Source organism: Nothoprocta perdicaria, unplaced genomic scaffold (genome assembly GCF_003342845.1).
Source record: "Nothoprocta perdicaria isolate Ctin4 unplaced genomic scaffold, notPer1 scaffold_257, whole genome shotgun sequence".
NCBI classification, from domain to species: domain Eukaryota; kingdom Metazoa; phylum Chordata; class Aves; order Tinamiformes; family Tinamidae; genus Nothoprocta; species Nothoprocta perdicaria.
In genome coordinates, this window is record NW_020455485.1 from 948103 (window position 1) to 967462 (window position 19360).

At 37.7% G+C, this 19360-nt stretch overlaps 1 protein-coding gene across 1 annotated transcript in view; it reads left to right on the top strand.

The window, feature by feature from the left end:
* Positions 1-19080, top strand: part of LOC112948206 (ecto-NOX disulfide-thiol exchanger 1) — a gene marked incomplete at its 3' end in the record, with an annotated part of 257294 nt that extends 238214 nt beyond the window's left edge. Inside the window, exons 11-12 of the mRNA XM_026040430.1 lie at positions 660-777; positions 18880-19080. Coding sequence (XP_025896215.1) covers positions 660-777; positions 18880-19080 — 319 coding nt within the window. The remainder of the gene's footprint in view (positions 1-659; positions 778-18879) is intronic.
* Positions 19081-19360: the final 280 nt, after the last annotated feature.

Genomic DNA, 19360 nt, shown 5'->3' on the forward strand with positions numbered 1-19360 from the left:
TAGCATTAGGCACCTAAAATATAGTGTGCTCCATCTGAGCTCGATCCTTTAGACTCCCTTTACAGGCAGCAGGGAGAAATAGGCACTTTTAGGGCACAGTTAATCTGACTTAGTTTGGATTTAACCTTGTGGATGTGAAAAAAATCTTAAAGTGCTTGTTTCTTTACATTTCTACAAAAAAAATATATGGGGGAACTTGTTTTTAGTGGCCATGCTGAATGCCACCCCAAGTAACAGAGATTGGATTCTTTTTTACCTTAAGCAGATTGTCAGTCCCTTTATTGATGAGATTGATACACAATTTTCAGCATTATCCCTGCTGTTATCCCTGTTTTTCTATATTTGGAAGCAAAAATTATTTCATCTAGAGGCTCACTTTCTCTCTTGCTTTCCCTGAGTGTTGCCTTTTATAAAGTCCCTTCTTTCACATGAAGAATTCAGTTTCTTTCAACTTGAACCCCGTTCAAACTCTGGAAAATGTTGCACTAATCTTGCCTTAAGCTACTGTTGTTATGAACAGGTTTATATATACATACATGTATGATAACAATGATAAACATCCTATAATCAAAAATCAGAGGATTTTAAAAACAGTTACTAAAGATAAAGCAATTACTTTGTGGAAATCACTACTGACAAAGGGTCATTTTGGGTTTTAGGAGCTCAGAAATGCTCACAGTGAACAGCTCATGGGAATCCGCCGGGAAGAAGAGATGGAAATGTCTGATGATGACAGTGGTGACAACCCCACTAAAAAACTGAGAGCAGATGATTCAGGTAAAACAAAATTCCTCTACAGTATCCTCAAATATGTGCCTTTTTTACTTTTTTTTTTAGCATCAAACAAAAGTGTATATATGAGAGGAATGAGATATTAATAGAAAACGATTATATAAACCTAGCCTATTTTAAATCTTCATAAATTAGTTATTTGAGCGATGCAAGCTGTCTCTAGGAGATTTCTCTTACCTACTAAGTTGTATAATGATGAGAATTGTTGAGTTCTGCCCATGGCTTCACCCCCTGTATTTTTTTTGATCACTGTCTCTGCTATTTGACATAATAGTGTTTCATTCCATGGTTGTAACAATGTCCTATTACGAGGCTGATTGAAGTTCTCTTTTGGTCAGTATTCTCTATACCTTACTTTTCTGTTCCGCCAATACTATATAAAGCAAATGAAGTAAACTAAGAAATACGTGCTACCATTTTAATTGTGTGCTTTGTAAAACTAACTTTCAAGGGCACATATTTCACCATATAGTACTGTATACTGTGTTAATTTTACACTCATTAGATCACTATCATGAAAGAAAGAATAAAGTTGCTTGCTATATCTGGAGACAGAAGCAACTTTTTCAGTTTTCTACAAACATTTTGCTATTCAGACAGGATGGACACTGCAGGAGATGGCTCACAAGCTGCCTGGATTACTATTTGGTAACATGATCTGGATCTTTTATTTGATTTCCTAACATTGGTTAATAAATTTGTAGGGGAATAACGAGTTTACCTGTTTAGATACTCATAGAATCATAGAATCATAGAATGCCGAAGGTTGGAAGGGACCTCAGAGGTCATCGAGTCCAACCCCCCTGCTCACGCAGGGTCACCTAGAGCACGTGGCACAGGGCTGCATCCAAGCGGGTTTTAAAGATCTCCAAAGAAGGAGATCTTGGATCATCCTTGGCAATAAAGTTTTTTACAGCAGGTAAAGCCAAGGCGCAAGTGAAAACTGCCAGTCACCAGTGAGCTTTCTACATGGTAAAGATGAAGAAGGTGATACTGAGAGAAACTGAAAGGACAGATTTTTTTATCTAGGCTTTTGTGTACCAGCACCACATTAGGAAATGGCCATACTGAAGACATTCAAGTTTTGTATGTTTACACAAATGTGTAGTAGATTTTTATTGACCTACAGAGTGCTCTTTGGTCCATCCCGTGACAAGGTGCTCTGTGAGTTTGGATGATTCTAGAAAAAAAGGACTTTCTTACTGTTGTTCCAGCAAGGAATCTTTAGTAGGACATTTACTCTAAGAGCAGAATTAGTGATTTAAATGCAGGTAAAATGCAGCAATAGAACCTGTAAAGAGCAATTTAAGTTTTTGCTTGATTAACTGGGTGGGCTTGAATTTTCTAGACATCATTATCTGAATGCTTGGAACTAAGACAAGGGTATCTGCAGGCAAAGCATTCCTAGCAGTCACGGGCTATCATGAATGTTAATTATTTTGCCTTGGCTATGCCCAATCTTATGGAAAGCAGTCATTAGAATTAACAATAGGAAAGTAAAACCAGAAATTCCCATAAACTCCACTTCAGAAAGTGAGTAGTGATGTTTTGAACTGTCATCTTCAATTCCCAAACCAATTCAGCTAGGTTTAACAAATGCATGCTTAGGGCTGAGATTTACAGATCATTCATTTGGCCTCAGATTAGTAACATTACAGATCGGAAAATATATTTGTTTTTCTTCCCTAAATAGGAGACCTTTCTGTCAATTGCTGTGATGTCTGAGATTTCTACAGCATTCTATCCCAAACTACTTCAGTAGCTGAACTGTTATATGTATTAATATGAGCACGTGAGTCCCCAAAGTGTTAACAGTACCAAAATGTGCAGCACAATAAGTCAAAATTTAGTGGTAGGAACCCACTTGATTACTTGTCCAAATTCTTCATCTTCTTGAGCCCGGTCAAGTTAGCTCTCTGTACAGGTAGAGTCACACAGTTTCAAAATTATTTTTTATCACCTTCTTCTTCCAGTGTGGAGTTCTTAACTAGACTGTGTGAATTGATTCTTCTGTCATTGACACTACAGGGAACTTAGAGGTATTTGAGTTAAACTAAAGGAATTACTGGGTATAAAACAGGGCTATGTGAAAAGAAAATGAGTGAGTGGCATTTTTTTTTTCCTCTCAGGAACAGAAGGGAGAATCTTCTTAGATTCTTTCTTTCTTTTTTAACTTTTTAAATTATTTGTTCTATTGGGCCCCTTTCCTTGCTTTATATGTATCCCTACTTAACCATCTCTTCATTGTACTAGATTGGTTTAGATTGGTTCCACCATCATTTCAAATGGTGGGATTGACGATGGAATTGGTCCCTCGTCATTTCGAAACACAGTGAAGCACATCCAAGGCCAGGACCTTGGTGCCTAAGCGATCATCTAGAATTGTTCTTCAGTCTTCAGAACAACATCCATAGAAACAACATAGTGAGCTGAGGACCTTGTCCCCAGTGAATTTCACAGAATCACACAGAATGACAGAGGTTGGAAGAGACCTCTAGAGATCGTCTAGTCCAACTGCCCTGCTCAGTCAGGGTCACCTAGAACACATTGTACAGGATCGCATCCAGATGGTTTATGAGTATCTCCAAGGAAGGATGCCCATTCTCTGAGCAGCCTATTCCACTGCTCTGCCCTCATCATCCCACCCAGCTTGAACAGACCTTGACACACATTTCAGACAGGACATCTACGAGCCAGCTGCGGGTTAGTAGCCCTCTAAACAAAGACTCACCTTGGAAAAGGAAGGAGAGCTGCAATTTTTTGTTATTTAGATTAGATAATGGAAAAACTCTCGGCCAAAAAAGTTTGTACTTTGTCTTCAGTCATGAAGGAGTCTGTGGCATACCAGAAATTTACTAGTGGTTTTTTGTTTGGGAAGATTAAGGCTTATTACTCGGGACTATACAGAACAGCTCCAGAGCAACTCATTACAAAATGTATCATTCCATTCTAGGCTCAAATGTCCTCTTTTCATCTGCCAGTTGATGTTCTCTTAGTTGTTGTGTTTCTCTTAGTTCTTATTTACTCCTATCAGTGTCTGATGGCAAAACTAGGATGATAGTTGGGATCTTCAGCCTTTTTTATCTGTGCTCTGCCTCTCAGACCTGCCTTGCAACCTTTGATCCATGTTGCAGTGCTGGGTCATTGCCTTTCAGGTAAAAGACCTTCTGCTTCTCCAGGTGTTTTACATACAGGTCATTCTCCTAAGGGCTTGAGGTACTCGAAACTTACTGTCAGTTGAGTGCAAGCTGCATATTCATGGAAAAGAAAGGCATAGCTACAGGCTTGCCTGTTGGAGGGCAACTTTTAATTGCTGCCAGGCCCCTCTGAGCACCCACTGGGGAAACCAGTAAATGGTCTGAACTACCATGCATGACTAGTCTGTAGGAATTCATCCTGGTTTCACAAACTGAAGGTCATCTGTGTGATGAGCAAAGCTGGGAAAAGGCTAGACTGTATGAACATGACTTGTGGTCACAGCCATTCCTTTAGAAGGTTGTTGTTTGCTTGCTTATTTTCAACACTCGTCCTTTAAACAGTGATTTTTCTGCAATGTGAGTTTTGGAGTTTGAGAGGAACAAGAGGATTGCTGAAGTAAAGCCAGAAAGAAAATGTTAAGAAAAAATAATAATGATGACTGGCAACTCAGTTAATACATTGGAAACTCAAGGTGCAGCTACTGAAGCATTAGCTCAGGGGAAGAAATGGCATTCTGCACTGGAGTCTGGAGAATATAGGAAAATCTTAGAATGATCAGGATTTATGGATGCTTTGTCTCCCACCTGCTGGCACTGGGAGTAAGGACCCGCAAGGAAAAGTCTCCAAAGTAATTTTAAAAATTACTGAAGTGAAGCTGCATTTTGTAAGAAAGAGTTTGCCTTATGCCTTGAAGGCACCTGTAATTTCACTTTTAAGAGGAGGTAGGTTAATCTCTTCCTTTTGCAGTTCTTGGCAATATGCCATTAATTCTAGTGACTCCAACTTCAGCGAGAGACTGTAGTTGTCACTGCATAAAATGAAGAAATGCACAGCATTCATGGGAGGACAGTCGTGTGATTAGTGCTTTTGACTGGGATTCCAGAGCTAAATTTCAGCTCTTCTACAAACCTCCCACCTGAACAAATCAATGAATTTGTCTTGCCTTCAATTCTCTACTATCAAGGGAGGGTGACAGCACTTCCTTTGGTTCACCCATTGCATGTCTTCTCCATGCAGACTTGCTATAGGGTCTTCTCTGGCTGAATGTGTGTACAGTATCCTGCTCATTGAGCCCCTGGGGCATTTGAGCACAGTTGTAATTAAATTACTCCAGCAATGGAGTAATTTGATAACACTTGTGCACTGCATGCAAATAGTAAAGAAATTTTAAGCTACATAGTATAAGCCCAGCTTGGACACATAATATTGACGCTGCCTTCCAACTCAGGACACTTTAGGCAGTATTTTCAAACATGCCAGTTATTGGTGCCTAATTCAAGTATTGTAGCTTTTCTATCTTAAACAGTAGCCTGAATCTTTGAGTGTTCTCCAGTGCTGGTGTGTCCTTTTGGCAGCAACAGTGAAGCCAGATGACATAGGAGATAGTGTGAACAGGGGGCAGTCCAGATGACTTGAGAGTCTTTTTGAAAGTTAGCATTTGAAAATCACACCCTTGTGCACGCAGCATAAAAGAGGCAGTGTGATACTGTTCATAAGTCTTTCTTGAAAGCCACCAACCTAGCAAATCTTCAAGGGAAACATGAAACAACACCAAAGTGATCTGTGTGACCATTATTCATCTTTACATCACAATTCAATCTCCTTTTGCTTTTACTAAAGCCTTGTGTGAATGCAGAGATGCACAAGCATAATTAAAACTGTGCCTAATAGCTGGATTAAACTGGGAGGAAAGCTTTATATAGCCTCTCACAACTTTGAATCGAAATTGCTCAGTCCCAGCTGCGTGAGCTCTTCCTTTTCTTCTGCCACAACAGACCTTGTTTCAGAATTTCCACATTTTCCTCTTCCTTCTGATTCTGCTCATCAGATATTCCTGCCTTTCTTTATTGTAAGTCTAGTCTGACTTGACAAAATTCTGACTTGTTTTTCTGTCATCACTTCTCCACTTCATTGCTTTTCAATAACAGATTTTCTGTTCCTAACAGAATTCTGATATTTAAGAAGCCCATAATTTGTCCATCTTATTTTAAGCTTAAAGATAATGTTAAATAATAAAGTGTATCCTTTAAAAATAATGGGCTAGCATCCTTTTTTTTTTTCCCCCACAAATAAATCAATACCATTTCAAAGCCATCAGCAGCTGGCATCATAATTAGCCCTGTGGTAACAAATATGTGAACATATACAAACAGGAAACTAAAATGTGTTAACAAAATCTACTAACTAGAATTTGTAGTAAGTCGCAAAAAAAAAGAAAACGATTAAAAAATCTATTAAAATGGAAGAACTGAATTGTCATCATATGGACATGGTGCCCTAGCTGGCCAGACAAACAAGGGAATAACCCATTTGAGCTCGATGAGTGGAGTAATCTCACTTAGAAAGGAAGTGCTCTGGCCACAGAAGACACAATCAGCCTTACTCCCAGGGACCATCAGAGACGATCACTCGAAAGCAGCACAGGACTATTATTACTCCCTCTACACGGGGAAAAGTCTGCTCTAGTGTCTTTCACAGCATGCCAGTTTTAGGACTGTTATCATCAGGTAGGCTCCTATTTTGTGCTTTAAAACACATTTTTTTTTCTCACAGCTTTTACAAAAATAGGGTCAAATTCAGGAAGCTCGTAAGCAGGTGCCTAATTTTATGCTGGAGGCTTGGTGTCCTTTTGGCTTTAATAGTGTTACTTGTGAGGATGGATTTAGCAGCAATACTTTGGTGAATCAGTGCCAAAGGCAGCTGCCAAGTCTTTCTTCTGTGGGGGTTAAGGACAGCCTAAGTCCTGTCCCACCTAATGGGTTAGCACCTTTTGCATCACTTCAGTTTAGGAGGGAGGGTCTCTCCCCATCCTGAAGGGCACAGCAGTTAAAGGGTTTACCAGGAAACTTTCCATTTTAAAGAGAATAAACACTTCAGAGAGACTTAACTAATACGGGGTTTAGGAAGATGTCCTGCTAACTGAAAAACAAGTCTGTTGTGTTTTGATGCCTTTCAACTGACAGGAGTACTGTTATCTAGATTACAGTTTATTATGTTTTCTGGGTATTTTGTACTGATATGGTTTTATACAGGATCATTACATATGAGAATAGATTTAATCCTGTTTTTAGTAAGCTTTAAGGACACTGAGGGATTATTTATGTAATAAGATGCAAAGTTGCTATGGAAAATGCTATAGCAACCTAACATCTTCACAAAACCAAGCAGCCACTTGTGACAGCAATCTAAATTTACATTTATTTTAGTGTCATTTTATTGACATTCTTAGTATCTCATTTTGACAGCATGTTAAAATATGTTTTGTATTCATGCTAGAACAAAATTAACAGCATGTTGTTGGAATGAAGATGATTGTTATAATTTTTGAGATAATTTTAGCATATTTCATTTTGTGTAAATAGTATTAAAATAGTAGTGAAAAGAAGTTTTAGTGCATCCCTTCTATTTGTAATGCAGCAAACAATGCACATTGAAAGTATCATTTTACAAGTCAGTGACAGGCTAAACTGTTTTTATTTGCTTCATATCTGAGTGAAAATATTTTTAAAGAAAGAAATGATTTTGTTATCAGAATTTATTTCAAATCCTATATCTTTTATTATAAGTTTCCCAGTTTAGGATACAGGCTATAATTTTTCATTAGGTTTCATAAAGCAGGCAATCATCTCTGAGTGCATGGAGTTGCAATTTGGTAGAGAATTTGCTCTATTTAAATGAAACTTACTTCTCTAAAGCACAGAAAAACAGTTTGCCCCATAGGAGATTATATAAAAAACAAACACAACCCCCCTCCACAAACAGTCTGAACCCTGTCCTGAGCTCATTGCAGTTCATAATAAAACTTACATTGGCTTCAGTGAAAGCAGAAGCAAGCTCTGTATATTGATTTTCTCCAGCCCCCTCCATTAAGAATTTTGAAGTGTGGCTGTAACATTGTTGAAGTGGGATGTTGGCAGCAAAATCAATAAAAGACAATATTAGAACATATGCTGTTTTCAACTTCCTCACGATCTGATATAGCTGGTATTAGCATCCTTCTCCAAATTACACTTCATGCTTTCTGTAAAGTGACCTTCCTTGCAGTGCCCTCTCCAGTGCTAAGCTTTTGTGCTCTCTCTTGCTCTTGTGTTTAGCCTTCAAGAGAATGAGCTTTATTTATAATAGCAAAGATGGCTGGTTCTGAATAGGTTCCTTCAGAACAGAAGGAATAGATTCTTTCAAAAATGACTTCACTTACCTCCCAGTCTAAACACTGCTAGTGGTCTACTGTGAAAGTTATCTTTAATTTTATTTGAACTAAGCTCTTGGATATGGGTTTTCTTAATTATGCTGCAGGTCCTGCCCTGTTGTTTTTAGGTTCACTTTTTCACTCCAGCACATCATTAGAGAAGCTCACAGACAGTCCTTCAGGTTAAGATTTAGGTCATCTGATGAAACATCATGAAACATCATCCATTGCTGAGTTGACAGAGAATGGCTTGATCAGAACAAAGAATCTTTTCTGATGTGAAAGCCAGGTCGTAAACTCACAACTACACACCTGGAGAGCACCATTATACCATAAAAGATTTCCAAAGTAATTAACAGTTTCCTCTTAGGAACCTGCAGGATTTGTGCCCCTTTGAGCCCAACAGACTTGTAGCCCATGATGTGTCCGCCTTCCAGGAATTAAAACCCCACTCTATTTGGGTATGGAATCTTAGATTCAGAGAAATGTCGTGATTTTCTGATCTTCACTTTTGGCTTAAGTGTTATCTTACGTGAAGGCTTAAGCTTCTTGATTATCTCAAGAAAATCAACATCTACTAAATTCATGTTATGAATGCAATGTGATGACTGTGTCATGACTTTTGTGACTGATGTGTTTTGTTCATGTAGGCAAGAGCCAAGTGGACTCAATACTGCTTGGAGGTGAATGACTTACTTTTAGTTTTATTTGGTTTCAAATTTAAGGCAGAATGAAGGGAAACCAGGAAAAGTGATTTTTAGATGTGAAAAGAGAGAATGAAAAGACACTAGATGTGCTACCAAAAACAAACAAACAAAAAAAACCTCACAATTTATTTCACTTCTCCACTAATTCACACATGTGACCCCTAGAACACCGATACATAAAACTAAAGAGGAAAAGATATTTTTTTCTGTATTAAGGAAGAAAGGTGCTTTTTTAAATTCAGAGTTCAAACCGCTACATTTTTTTTTCTTTTTACTGCCAGCGGACAAATAGCTGATTATCTGATTATCTTTCCATTTATTTATCCAGCTCTCCATATGGTGTATATATAACAAGTTGTAACTCAGATTTAGGAACTGTGCCAAACATGTCTTTCCAGCAGCTTCTGTATCCTAGTGATAACTGAACTGCTTCCACAATTGCCACATGCCCGCCTTACATGTTAACTGAAGAAGATCTCTTTTAAGAGATTTAGGTAGATGCTCGACTACATCATCATCTTCATTGCTTCTTTGTCACGTGTCACATACAGACAGTCTTCTCTCTCAAATTGATCTAAGCTCAGGAGACAAGTGAGCACTTTCAGCAGTTCAGAAGGCACATGACAAAAAGCTCTCCCCATTATGTCCTTTTATCAGATTGGTATCAGCATCATCATGTGCTCACTCAAAACGTCTGTCATGTTTTGACTGTTTTTGAGGCCTGCGCTGCTACACTTTCATCCTGCAAGCTGCTCCCTGCTCCAAGAGTGTTTGCATTCACCTTCTGCTGAACACCCACAGGCGCAAAATCCTCAGCAGTGACCTACCCAGAAAGTCTGGGACCAGCAGTATTCTGCAGTTCTCTCTTCAAAGCTATTCACTTTTTGCAAATTTCAGTAAATTTTGAGAGGATTGGAGGTATCACCAACATCTGTGCAGTGCATTTTATTATTTAGCAGCAGGGAATAAAACCTAATTAAACCTGTTAAACTGTGGAGAAGTGCAATGGTCTCTGTTTACAGATACTAAAAGTGCAAAAGGCAGGATGGAGGGGACGAAAGGAGATTTTTTTTGGCTTGCAGATAAAACTCTTCTGGGCATTTTCAGTGGAAATACTCCCAAGTTTACAAATGAATTTTGATATTACTATCAGTAACGCTACTACTATTATTCTCAGATATTATTATCTCTGAACATAACAGCCAAGAGAGACCAAGCTGCATGTGATTATCTGCTGATGCTTTCCAAAGGGGTAAAATCATATTTCCTTATGTAAGAGGCTCATTTTCATCTAAAACCAAAGTAACTGAGGAAGTGTTTTAGAATCATGCATGTTTTCAAAGAAAAAATAGCTCAGTACTCCAATCAGGACGTGGTCACAGAGAAAGCTGGGTATATTTTCCTGATATTTGCGGTGCAGTAGAATTTTGTACAAGGTTGTTTGCCCTCACATTTACAGTATGTAGTGATGCTACCAAATGATGATATCCTCACATTTACACCTTATATTTTTGAACATTATAAATTATAAATCAGAGCAATTCCAAATGCCAGAGCCAGCTAAGACGGGCCATTGTTGAAACCTGAATAAAGTTGTGGTGATTGCTTTTATTCCTAAGGGATAATTGCCAGTAGCCTGCTCTACAGAGATTTAGCTATATGCAATAAGGAATATTCTAGTTGATCTATGCACTGTGTGTGTATACACATACATGCACCTATACACATATACATATAACAACAAATATCCATCAACCGTATATGAAAAACTGAGCATTCATCAACTAGTCTTGTGCTACATGGTCTTCAAAGGTCTATATCTTCAGTTACAGGGCACCATTAAAACAAGAAGAATTTTTCTGTGTTGATGAAAAATTGATCATGAGACGATCATCAGTGCTACTTGGCACCTTCTCAGTTACCAATGCTTTTCTTACTTGAATGAATATATTCCTTCCTTCATGAGAGGAAAATGTCCTTTTTTCCGTTTTCTATATTTGAGGAATACAGTCTCAGGAAAACATTGATTAGAGGATTCTAACTCTAACAGGAGTAACTGATCTTGCTTGCATCTTTAAAGCACAGACACTGTAAAGCTGGCTTAATGGTTCTATTTCTCAATTAGAAAGAAGAAAAAGCTACTAAAAGAGATTCAGGCCTTGATTAATTGCACTTAACTGAGATAGCAATTTCTGAAGCAGTTATTGGTAAACATAAAGCATAAGTAGCTGAAAAATTCACCTCATCACAAACCAAAATCAAATACTTTAACGAGCAGGGGGATGAGGAGTTGTGCTTTGCTGAATTTAGAAAATATCTGAGAATTACTATTTTTGATCAAAGTTACATATACCCTTATATTTGCTTATGCTATATTTGCTATGCAGAGGCAACTCTTTTCCATCCTATCTACCCTTGTGTGTAGAGCCAGTCTTTTAGACTTAGCACACATCATGGGTGGCAATGGAAGAAATACGGCCCATGGAGGAGAGGAAATATGAGCCCTTTACTTAAAAGAGGTGCCTGAAGAAACTGGTCTCAACAGGGCAGATAGATAATTAGTGACTGTTAAAATATCATTTACAAACTGTGTGGATTCCAGTTCTCCTAAGAAATACTGTCAAGTAAAATAGACCTAATCTGTGACAGGCTTTGATATTGTTGTAACAAGGTGCTCACTTCCAAATTCTGAATATGCATTTCAGTAATGTGATGTGACATCTTTGTAGGAAAAGTCCAAAACACTTTATGCTGTAATTTGCCTGGGACAGAAGGGGTATAAAAGGGAACTGGAGAATGTGCTGCAAAATAAGGATGAGTGAGGGAAAAGAGAGACATCTGGAAATGTTAGGCAAGTGGGAATTACAAATGAACCAAGAAATGGGCAGGTGCATTTTGAGAAGAAAAAGGTGATCTAAATGTAGTCACTCTATACATAGGAAAAAGAGAGGAAGGTGTGGAGAAAGGGTTAGAAAGATTGATCTCAAGTTGCAGATTAACCTTCTGTCTTCAGAATCCCTTGGAGAAACTTGGTTCACTGATCAAGTGTTTTTTCTTGCAGCCACAAGGTCTACATCAAGGATCTTATTCTGTGCTCCTGAGCCATGGGCAATTTGTGAGACTGTACTAAGTAGTCTGCAGCTGCTTCCTGGAACAGGCTAAAACAATGAGATTAACTTCCCTCTTTAGAGTTTTTAATTAAAAGTCAGAGTTTGTAAGGACATGGAAAAATACAGAGAGACAGAACTGATCCACAGTCTAGAAAATATGGAAGCCACTAGTCCGGAAACTTAAAGCAAAAATTTTCAGATAATGATCTCTCTGGGGATTTAAATAAAAAATCAGATATAGTGAGGCTCATCATAACATCACAAGAGCTGGCAGCACTGTTCTCTAGGGACATCTCTAGTCCACTGCAGAACCAGCATTTGCTTGCAACTTTTTGCCAGAGTTTTGTTATTAGGCCCAGTTGGGCCATAATCTTCCCCTTTTCTCCTAGATCCTCTTCGTTATTTGCAAAGAGATATGCTTCATTACACAAGAAATAATGAGGCTTCATAAATTACTGGTGAGCCACGCGTGTAGTAAACCTAGAAAAAGGCAACGATATTGCACAAGTCTGTTATCAGGAAGAATTTCTATACTCTAATAAAATCTCTTCTCAGACAAGTGCTTTTGTTTCTCTAATGTTACATCTTTACATATTGGGTGGGATACATAAAACTACGGTTAAATGACGATGGACCTTTTTTTTGGCAGCATCCTACCATTTACTAATTGTTCGCCAGTAAGTTTTATGTGAATAGTAGGCCTGAAAATAATTCTCCTGAGTATTCAATTTGAACATCTGGTATCATCATGAATGTAACTTGTATAATGAGCTTCTCTGCATTGAATGTAGGCAGCATGGTGAGGAAAGGACTTTGAAGCAACTGCACCTGAGAAAAGGAGGCTTTGCAATAACATAATTCTTCCTCCCAGTGTGCAGGCTGTACCTCCCACTAACATTAATGACAATAATTCTCCCATATGTAGAATTTGTGCCTGAGTTTAAATTTTAGAGTTTAAATTTGCAGGTACTGAGATATTCAAATGAAGTGTGCCTAACGTAAGAAAAATATGTGGAAATTGCTTCATTGTTTGGTTACATTATGTCTGAAGGGAGAAAGAAAAAGGAATATTCATGGCAAGGCTATCTTGTAATTGCCCCAAATTATTTATTTTTATACCATTCTAATTCTGTTTTCAGAATTTATTCAGGCTAGTGAGTTATCTGTTTTCAAGCTTTAACCAGAGGAATTTTTTAAAAAGCAAAGGAGATAATCTATTTTTGTGGAAAAAAGGGAGAACAATGGAAGAGCCATTTAATCTAAAATGCAGTGTAGGAATAATGCTGCTTTTATCTACTAATATCCAGTTCCCATCACTGACACCTGAGCCCTATTTATGCTGGTGATCAGGTAATTAGTTACTGTCTACATAGAAAATAAAGCCTCATCCAAGAATGCAAGGTGATGGATTACAGCCACTTTGCATACCAAAGGACTCAAGAGCCCGACATTGTTATAAAATTTGTCTGAGAAGATGCCTTGAGGTGACCAAGGTATAGCCCAGTGTCTAGAATGCTTCCTGGAGATACTGCCAAAATTTGCTTTGAACCATACACAGAGCACTTATAACCAAGACCCATGCTCAGAGCTCGGTTTTTACAGTACAGTTTAAGAAAGTCAGCTTTGGGATGATAAGGTCCTCAAACTTCATTCATGAGCAAGGTGGTAAATAGCGGGGAGGGTCAGCTTTGATGGTTGGTGGTGGATGTGTCAAAGCTTCTCCAGCTGCTCAGCAGTGTCACTCCATCAATCTTCCTACCTGCAGTCATGGCCATGCTGCTTCACAGATGTTCGTCAGGCCAGATCTTCCCTAAGTAGAGCTTTATGGGTCAAAAATAAGTGTGTTTCCAGTAATTCCTTTTTGTTTATGAAACTCTGAAAGTTTTCTCCTTCAGGGCAGCCTCAGTCTTCTCCCTCACGCTGGCACATGCCAGCACTCACACACCACACATCATTTCTCCCACCAGTGCTTCCTTTCACCAGTTCATACTCAATACAAAGCTGGGTCCACTGCTTTTCAGTCTTCCTCCACTGCCACCTCTGTGGTTTCACCACTAGGAGTCCTTGTCCCTGGCAGTCCCTAGATTTTCCCTTCATTGCACAGCTTAACAGTTCTCCTCCCTGAAAAAATCTAAGATGAGATAAAGGATGACTTTTGTTGTTTGTTTTTATATAGTTGAACTTTGTCCTTATGTATGTCTTCTCACATTTGCTCAGTCCCTCAGGCTGAAAGTTCTTTGGAGAAGTAGCTGTGTCTTGCAAGTGTTTTTTTGGTTTTTTTGGGTTTTTTTTTTTTTTTTTTGACATTGGAAATGTTCTGCATTGGAAATAGTGCAGACAAAAATTACCATAATAAGAGCCATCATTTTGTCAGGTATTGTTGCTTTTCTTTTTGTTATCAAAAGGACATTTTACCATTTTAACGTATTTTCTAGTTAGAAAATTAAGATAATGGCATTAATAGAACTCCAGTTGCAGTGCGGTTAGGGAATATATTCGTGTCTTTTGATCCACCTCCTTGTTTCAATACACTCAAAACAAAGTTCCCCAGCCTTGAGAAAGCTAAATAGCTTAGACCAAAAATCACAAGATAAGCAGATAAACACAGACTATTGCAGTTACATGATTTACTTAAATACCAAGTTTTTCCGTGTCTCAAAAAAAACACCAAATAAACAAACAAACAAACAAAAAAAAGACTCTGCTAGTAAGACAAAAGACAAAATAATTTACATTAGGAATTTATACTGTTGTTGCTACTGCTTGCTTACTTTTTCTTTTCAGATAGCATTTCCAGATATCTGCAGACTGGATTTGTATTTCAACCAGAAATGTTGCTGATATGCAAAGTATTAATTTGTCATTAGTGTTAACTGTAGTGTTATTTGAATATCACCTAAGAAATGTACAGCCCAAGTGTATAATGACAGAACTGGCTGAAATTTTTGAATTTCCTCTGAATTCTGTAATAAATAGTTATATTCTGTAATTTGTTATTTCCAGGCCACTATCACATGAGTCACAAATGTTACAGTTATGCTGTATTGCCTGCTAAGACTTACTGCACATCAGCACCAGGGGGAATTATTATAGATTAAGTTAAATTTAATCACCAGCTCAAAATAACAGGCATAAATCAGCAGCGCTCATTAGTAAAGCGCATGTCTAACCTTATCTGAGAGAGATGCCCTAGAAAGGCAAAGTCATCGTTTGTTTCCTCTGAGTCAATAACTACGCCCGTATATTTTAGTGGATTTCTAATCAGCGTCTCACTGCTTGGGTCTAACCTTGCTCCTGACATGGATCCACCAGATGGAGTTGGTGTTTGTCACCGAGTTTCTCCCCAAATTGTGTCTGCCTTGACACAAGCGAATCCCACTGACCTTTTAGGTGTCCTTCAACCCAGTGAGCCAGTTTCCCCTGTTCACATATGTCTAATTTTCCTCCACCTGTTTCTCTTCAGATAGACCATGAAGGTATCTCTTTGCATCCCTCTGTGCAAGTGCTGCACACCGCATCTTGGGCAAGTTGCCAGCTGTGCTTGTTTGGGTACAAATATTCTCTTCCATTTGCAGCACAGGCAGCTATTTAGGATTCCGGTCAGAGGTTTCTTTTGATTTAGTTTCCTTCAATAGAGCTATTCTGTAAATGCTTTCAACTTTCATTGTCTTTACCCTAAGAAGCTTTTTAGCGTGTTTCACAGAGGGATTCTGTAGATGAGTATCTGAACTACTGATTTTAAAATGGCATAAAAACCTGGATTGAGAGGAACTGAATAAAGTTACAAGGCTGAAACATTTTTTTAACAGAAAAAATACACTAAACAGTTTTATCAATGAATAAAAAAATGCTGTAAATTTTGATTTTTTTTAATGTGGTTTTCATTTTCTTGAAAAATCTCTTTTTCAGTGAGATATTCAATGAGTACTATTCAAGAATTTTATATGGATAAAATTTAAATAAACTTTCATTAGGAATCAAAGAAAACATGACTTTAAATGCAAGATGATATAAATTTTAATTTACTGAAATATGATATCTTAAAATCATGGTCTTTTAGGTCAACACAAAGACTATTTTGATTTTGTTTAAAGCAGATTGTCAGATCTAGAAGAAATGGAACCTACCATTAACCAGATATATTTATTTGTCTTATTCTCCACTTCACAACTTCTTTGTCACCTTGACTTCAGATGGTAGGGACCCCCTATTTGAAGCTTTCAGTTATATAGTAAAAGAACTATGTGCATGATCTCCATATAGTTTTTGGACTCTTTTCTATAATTTGTTCATATGAAAGGCTGTGATATTTTAGTATACTGATGTTGTGTGCATTGCATTCTCCTTATCTAAGGGCGTATTTCTGCAGACAGATTCTGTCTTTAGTTTCTAACCATGAATGGCGAGACAGATTTTCAGAAGATATAACAATGCTGATATGCATTTTGGATATCTCTGAGTATACTAATAAATGTCTCAAGCTTAACTCTGCTCTACTCTCACTCCCCTATTTCACATTGTCTGGGATATTTTATCATCTGTTGTTTGCTTGTTCTTATTGAAGTAGCCCTTTCTATTTCAACCAATTTGCTGCCTCTGTAGTAGACTCTGCAGTCTGTCCCTAGTCCCACTCCCAGCTAATCCCACTAGCCTGGATTACCCAGGAGGAAAAGAGGAAAATGAATTGGACCGTGGTTTGACTGATAAAATATTCCATGGCAGCTTTTATCAGATAAAGCAGCCTAAACTTCAGCTGAATATAGTTCCTAATTTCCTCCTATCCTCCTTTCAGTTGAGGCAGTGATTAGGATGTAAGATTCTGAACTTTTTTCAGATCTAGCTTAAGTGATACCAGGCAGATGAGTTATTGCTTCCAAGACACTGTTAAAACATGAATAGCTCCATGTTTATCATCTTTGATGCCATCAGAGAGTAGAAGGATACACAGTTTCTGGATAGAATTGCATATTGCATAATATATATTTTTTTTAAATTTGGAAAGAGTCTGATTGGCTGGAGGAAAAGGATGGAAGTGAATGGGTTATTTTGTACAGTTTTTTACCTGTAGATACTCCAAAGAGGACGCACAGTGTAAAGATTAGATTTTTGGTTCAAATCTATATTTGAATGCAAAACACAATTTTTTTAACTTGCTAGACTGAGATTTTTATTTGCTTGGACTTTTTTTTTTTTTTAAGTCTAGTTTGTCAGCTCTTACAAAAAAAAAAAAAAAGGAAAAAAAGACTTCATTTTCTGTTTGCCCATTGGACTCATCACTGCAAAATCTTGAGGGCAAATTTTGTCATGGAAGGGTGATTACATGCTTTTCAGAACAATTTAATTTGATATAACAATACAGTAACAGTTGCTAAATCTTCCAGGGAGATACTGTAAAATAGCCAAATTAGATGCAATGACCAATCAAAGTGTGTATTCGAATAGTAGCTAACCGTACCTTATTTCAGAAAATGCATTTTTTATTACCAAAATAGTAAAATTTATCCAAAAAAAAAAGACTAATTTATCCTCCCAGAGTTAATATATTTTTATTGGTAATGAAATGCTGTGACATTCTATCTAAATGATGATATAATTTCATAAACATTGAATCATGTTATCACAGGAAACAAGGGGCTCTTTATCTATGGAAGGTCTAGTCAAGAGAGGCCTAACATTAATATACGATTTTGTGTAATTTGGAGTTTAACCGTATTGTTATAGTAGGTAGGCAAGAAAGAATTCTGTAATATTCCTGAATTCATTTAATCAGGAAGGCAAATCAGTTATGTGGTTCAGTTACCAAATGCTGATAGAATTGGTTATGGTAGATGATTGTTTCTTAATTACAGCTGCTCTGTAATGGTATTGTGTTATCAGGTTCCAAGAGGAAAACAGTAGAGTATCATAGTTTGCTATGCCAAATGACCACTGATACTGCCAAGTATAAGTACCACCGAGAGTGGGTTCTTCTATAAGATGATAACAACATCCCTAAAATAATGAATGCCACACTTCCCTATAGGTATTTATGTTCAGATATTTTATTTAAATAATGTTCCTCATGCATACTTTATAGCCTTCTGCCTTTTCCTGCACAAATTTCGGCTTATATTGCAGAGTGTGCAAGTCATTTGGCAAATGTAATTTCCATCCCTGCATACTAATCGATTTCTTCACAAACACCTGCTATCAGTTATGATAATAAAAATGCCATTCTAAATTGAAAAGGGGCCAAATGGAGCTTCCTAAGGAAATGACTTAAGTGTCTTTCAATGTCTTTAATGTAGTAATGTTCTTGTAGTGCCAACACTTTTTTTTGAGCATTTGCATTTTATATAATTTTACTCATTACATCATTTTTCTGTCTAAATGGTTCCTCATAACTATTGCTATGAAGTAGCTCATGAAGAGACTGGAGAGGAATTTCTGTGCTTTCCCTCTCATGGGATTGAATCCAGAAAACTCTGCGTAGTAAAAATTCCTTAGTGCAGATCTGATTGGAACATCTGGCTGCTACAGCTGTATATATATTAAACAACTGCATCAGATCCTACAATGTCACTGGGAAAAGTTCTAAGTTGATGAGTACTTTTCCTTGGACTGCATGGCAGTTTCTTCCAAAAATATGTCTGAATTTAGCAGCTGGATTACAAGTAACGTTTGAATTACCCGGCATTGCTTTATGGCTCCCTCCACCCCAGAAAATAACTTCCCAGTGACAGTCTTTGCCAGAACCTGATCATTTTCAGTTCTGCTAGATCTCCCCTCTGCTCTGAAATGTCCTACAGTCCTATTTTGTTTTTTCCCTTGACAATGTCCTCTGCATTATTTGTAAGAAAACAATCCTTTTTACTGATTTCTTTGCATTTTCATTTTCTCCTAGCTCTAGCTGCCCAAGCTTATGCACTTAAGGAAGAGAATGATAGCCTTCGGTGGCAGCTGGATGCTTATAGGAATGAAGTGGAGCTTCTGAAACAAGAGAAAGGACAGCTCTTTCGAACAGAAGAAAGCCTTACGAAGGACCAGCAGCTGCAGTTCCTACAGCAGACGATGCAAGGCATGCAGCAGGTACTGCTGTGCAAGAGTAGCAAGGGTTTTCTTTTCCTAGGAGAGTGTTCCCTGAATCAATGCTGTGCACAAGACTATTTATGACTCTTGAACGCCCAATCCCAACTTCTTTGCAGAGTCAAAGTCTTACGGATTTTAGATGGGGGAATGGGGATGAGGAAGAGTCATTTTAGTAATCCATATACTATAAACCCATCATTCCTTCAAGGAAACTGTTTATGCTTGCTCTGCTTGGGAATGAACCATTTCGCCTATTTTACTTACTGAGCCCAGCTCGCAGTAAATCTGACCAAAAG